Source organism: Nematolebias whitei, chromosome 5 (genome assembly GCF_014905685.2).
Source record: "Nematolebias whitei isolate Nwh7 chromosome 5, NemWhi1, whole genome shotgun sequence".
In the NCBI taxonomy this organism is placed as follows: domain Eukaryota; kingdom Metazoa; phylum Chordata; class Actinopteri; order Cyprinodontiformes; family Rivulidae; genus Nematolebias; species Nematolebias whitei.
The window spans coordinates 31,942,923-31,947,401 of NC_056502.1; the positions used below are offsets into that span (position 1 = coordinate 31,942,923).

The following is a 4,479-nucleotide window of genomic DNA, read 5'->3' on the forward strand; positions in this document are numbered from 1 at the left end:
TTCTTCTTCAGCTTTTAAAAAATATGACCCTTAAAAAAAAAAAAAAACTTTTTGTGATTTTGATCTTTTCATAAGTAATTATAATTTTAACTTGTTAGGGGAAAAAAGCACACTTTTTGGAGCACATCTCCAGTCAAAAATCTCTGAACACATCAAATAAAGATTAAAACGACTGATCATCATTCACACAGTCTATTTGAAGTTTTCTTATTTATCGGGTTTTTCTTTAAAGACTTATGAGCTGAGAACAGTTTGATAACTAGTTGGCAGGTTGGGTAACTTAAAGACCCAAACTAAATCACACCTAACACATTTCACCTATCAAACACAATAAATGTTGTTAAATAAAAAAGATAGGCTGAACCTACAATACACCAAGATATCTATGCTGAGATGGATATATTTGTGGAGCTTTTTTAACTTTGATATAGCAACTAGGGATGCACCAATCCACTTTTTTAAACTTCCGATCCGATCCCGATACCTAAGTCTGAGTATCGGCCGATACCAATCCAGTTTCGATATCATGATCATCATTGATTTTATATGAGGCTGTAATAATCTCCTCTCAAGTACAATTTGTACAAATATATGCATGCATGTCCAAAAAGGCAACTTGAGGTAAGTTTTATTAATGTTGGATGTTTTAAAGTTAGAATTAAATTCTGCTAACACAAAACATGTTTCTTTTTATTCCTAGTTTTAAAGTGGATATTAAAGTGATTAATTTAAGTGAATGTTTAAAGTTATTTTATATTTTTTTTAAATAAGGGGCAAATAAGAATTTTTTTTCTTCTTCCTGCACTCTTTTCATTTAATGTTTTCTTTTTGATGATTTTTTTATTTTATTTTGTTTCTTTTAAATGAATGAATAAAATAAAATAAAATGTTAAATGCTTCAAACATCTGCTAAATTCATGGCATAAACCAACAGACATGTTCCCGTCTTTAGTATTTTACGTCACTTTATAATGTAGCTGTTTTTGTTTTTAATATATATAATTTTCAAATCATGTGTTTTTTTATGATTGTCTACTGTTGTACTGATAAATATCTCCTGGAGGGTAAACTATATCTTGGCTGCAAGTATCAAGCTGAGAAATCCTTTGTTTTCTACAACTGATAGTTGTTGGTCATGAATTATGAAGTTTAGCAACTTCTCTGTAAACATTTGAGCTCCATGGTTTCAGCGACGTCTTCTTCTTGTTCAATCCGAAGCAGGCAGCCTGATTTGGTGCAGCCGCGCTCAGTCTCCCCCTCCTCAGAGACGGGCAGACTGAGCGGGGCAGATTAGACGCGGCTGGCCGGTGTCGAGTCGCCTCTTTCAGTTTGACCAAAGAGTAGCGCCCCGCTGAAGCCACGGAGCTCGAATGTCCATCGTAAAACTAACTTTACCGTGGTTTAATGTGGCGCTATGGCTCTGCAGACATTGCATGTTGCTGTCTTGTTTTGTGGTGTTTCTAGTGTAAAATATTTCCACACAGCGGACATGTTTCGATGAAAAGTTGGTTAGCTGTTAGCCACAGTGCTGCTAACTCAGTCCTCACGTTGTAGCTGGCTGCAAACTATGAACTGGATTTCCTGAATGTGAGGCGGGTCTTATTACTCTGGGTTCATGAGACACGCCTCCGTTCAGGAAATCCATTCCATAGTTTGAAGCCAACATGCATCATGAATTGGAAATATCGGCAGGTGGATCGGGAAAATCCGATACGTAAATTATGCTGGTATCGGAGGCCGACACCGATACTGGATCGGATCGCCCCCATCCCTAATATTATATATATATATATATATATATATATATATATACACCATACTGTATGAACTGCTGGAGTTAGCCACATTAAAACCTTAAATTGTCCTTTGGCTTTCTGACAATAACTGCTTCTGAGAAAAAGATCAAATTGACCACCTAAGTGCTTAAAAATAGTATTTATAAAAAATGTGTCCATCATAAGCTAGTCAGTCTTTTAAAGCTATCTCAGTAAGAAATAACAATATCAGATTTATATAACTTGTTAACTTTTAGCGCCTCAAGAGTCTTAGGTGTACAAACGAACATTCTGGGGGTTTTTTTGTTCAACCTTTTTTATTTTAAGTCAATTTAAAAAATAACAAGAGACACATCAACAAACTAAAATACAGCAATCTGTAACAATGGCCAGGACAAGTAAAGACCTTGCTTTTACTTTGACCTTCATTTGCGACCTTGATCTTGAACCTGGGGTAATGAAAAGTGTTACCGACACTCAGGCTAGTGACGATGCAAAAGTGTATCAAGTTTTATTAAAATATCTTGAGCAGATCAGAAGTTATAAGTCAGTCAAGAGGAAGGTTGCTAACAGTCGAAGACTATTTCATAAAATGTCCCTCCTTTCGACAAGCGTATAAAAAAGTGATTTTCTCTCCATGGGGTTTTTTTTTTTTTGGAACTTTTATTTATTTATTCCAGTCAGGGGTTTTTAGAAGACCATAGCTCCTCACTGTACCCAAAGACCCATCTGGTTCTGCGAAGAGGCCTTGTTTTAGGTCAAGCCTGAATGAGTTGGTCACTGAACCATTTTTGAAAATACTGTTTTTTCCCAAATGTTTCACAACGCAAGTATGTTTTGGCTTTTCACATTTGATCTAAATCGGTTTTGTGAACTGAGAAAAGAAACCGGGCTGCAGCAGCTAATTGCAACCGCAAATCAGTCAACTTTATTGGACAGGCAGCAAATATTCAAGACGGTGCATTGCTTAAATAAATTGCATTCATAATGGATTTCAATGGGTCAATTGTTCCCCTTAGGAACACTAAAGAATAGTCAAGTGGTTGCGAGTTCAAAAGTTTATAAGTTCTTGAAAAATGCTTAGAATCTGTCAGGACTGGTCGTGTTTTATGACAACATCAAAGGCGGAAAAAAGCGTGAGTGATTTATCTCCACAAAACTTTCTGAGGGTTAAAGATGGCTACTACAATCACCTGACATTATAAAACACATATGGCAATAACTATCGCAGTTTTGCAAAGTAAGAATGGACACGACACACAACTGATTGATAGATGAGCCGCATGATCGGCATGGAATTTTTATTTAAAATAAATTATTTTAAATGATTTAGCACCTGCAGCATGGTGGCACAACTGGTAGAGCTGCTGCCGCTCAGCGAGAATGTTGCCGGTTCAAATCCCGGTCCAGGGGCCTTTCTGGGTGGAGTTTGCATGTTCTGTCCGTGCATGCGTGGGTTTTCTCCGGGTACTCCGGTTTCCTCCCACAGACCAAAAACATGCATGTTAGACTGATTAATGACTCTAAATTGTCCCTACATGTGAGTGAGAGAGTGAATGGTTGCTTGTCTCGTTTGTCTCTATGTGTCCCTGTGATGGACTGGAGACCTGTCCTGGGTGTCCCTTGCCTCTCGCACAGTGACTGCTGGACATGGCTACCAGTGACCCCCACGACCCCAAAAGGAAGAAGCGGGTAAAGATAGTGGATGGATGGATTTAGCACTTGCTACACCTGTATGCAGCCCACACTGCAGGACAAGTTTCCTCCTGCAGCTGATCTCCACTCTGCAGTGGAGAAGTGGGCGTGGCCGAGAGCGCTTGCAGGTGGCAGAGAGCAGCAGAGGCAGAGAGCTGAAATCATGACATTCTGTGATCTTTTAGAGTGTTTAGAGACATTGTTTAGAATATAGCTTACTTTTTAAATATCAGATTCCTGAATTATGCATCATCACCTAATCTTCTCAGAAACAGCCATTTAGGGGGACACTAAGGAAAAACAAATAGTATCACTAGAAAGCTCAAACGACCAGTTCGCCTTTAATCCAAACTTGAGTTTTGCAACACGGCTTCATTTAACGATGATTTATTCAGATTGGATTTTCAGGACAATAGAAAAGAGTCAGAGAAAGATTTGTCTCTATCAGCATGTTTTTAATAATTTAAAATCCAAGTATTTAGGATGAAGGAACTCACCACCTCCGAGGCGGGAACATGAAGAAGGTTTGGGGGATGATAGCTGGAGGACAAAGCCTGGGACTCCAGGGTGCTGGAGTCCTGCAGCTGCTGGACCGTGGAGAACTGGGTCTGGTTGTAGCTCGGTTCAGTCATGGTAAAGCCTGAGCAGAACAAATGGAGAATAAATAAGCTAAAATGAAAAAGATTAAAGCTGAAAGAAGAAGGGCACTAGCTAAAGCTAAAAGTAGTAAAAGGCTAGCTAAAAGATACAAATATCCAAAGGCTATTGGGAAGCTGAAAGTAGCAAAAAGCTAGCTAGCTAAAAGATAAAAGTACCAAAAGAAAGGCTAAAAGATAAAAATATCAAAAAGCTAGCTAAAAGCTGAAAGTACCAAAAAACTAGCTAAAAGAGAAAAGTATCAAAAGAATGGCTAAAAGATAAAAATATGAAAAAGCTAGCTAAAAGCTGAAAGTACCAAAAAACTAGCTAAAAGATAAAAGTATCAAAAGGCATAAAAAGCTGAAAGCAG

General features: G+C 38.0%; 1 protein-coding gene across 1 annotated transcript in view; it reads right to left on the minus strand.

The window, feature by feature from the left end:
* LOC119410372 (zinc finger protein 236) overlaps window positions 1-4,479 on the minus strand; it is a gene marked incomplete in the record, with an annotated part of 129,001 nt that overhangs the window by 70,416 nt on the left and 54,106 nt on the right. Inside the window, 1 exon segment of the mRNA XM_037677284.1 lies at window positions 3,968-4,110. Within this exon segment, the coding sequence (XP_037533212.1) occupies window positions 3,968-4,110 (143 nt within the window).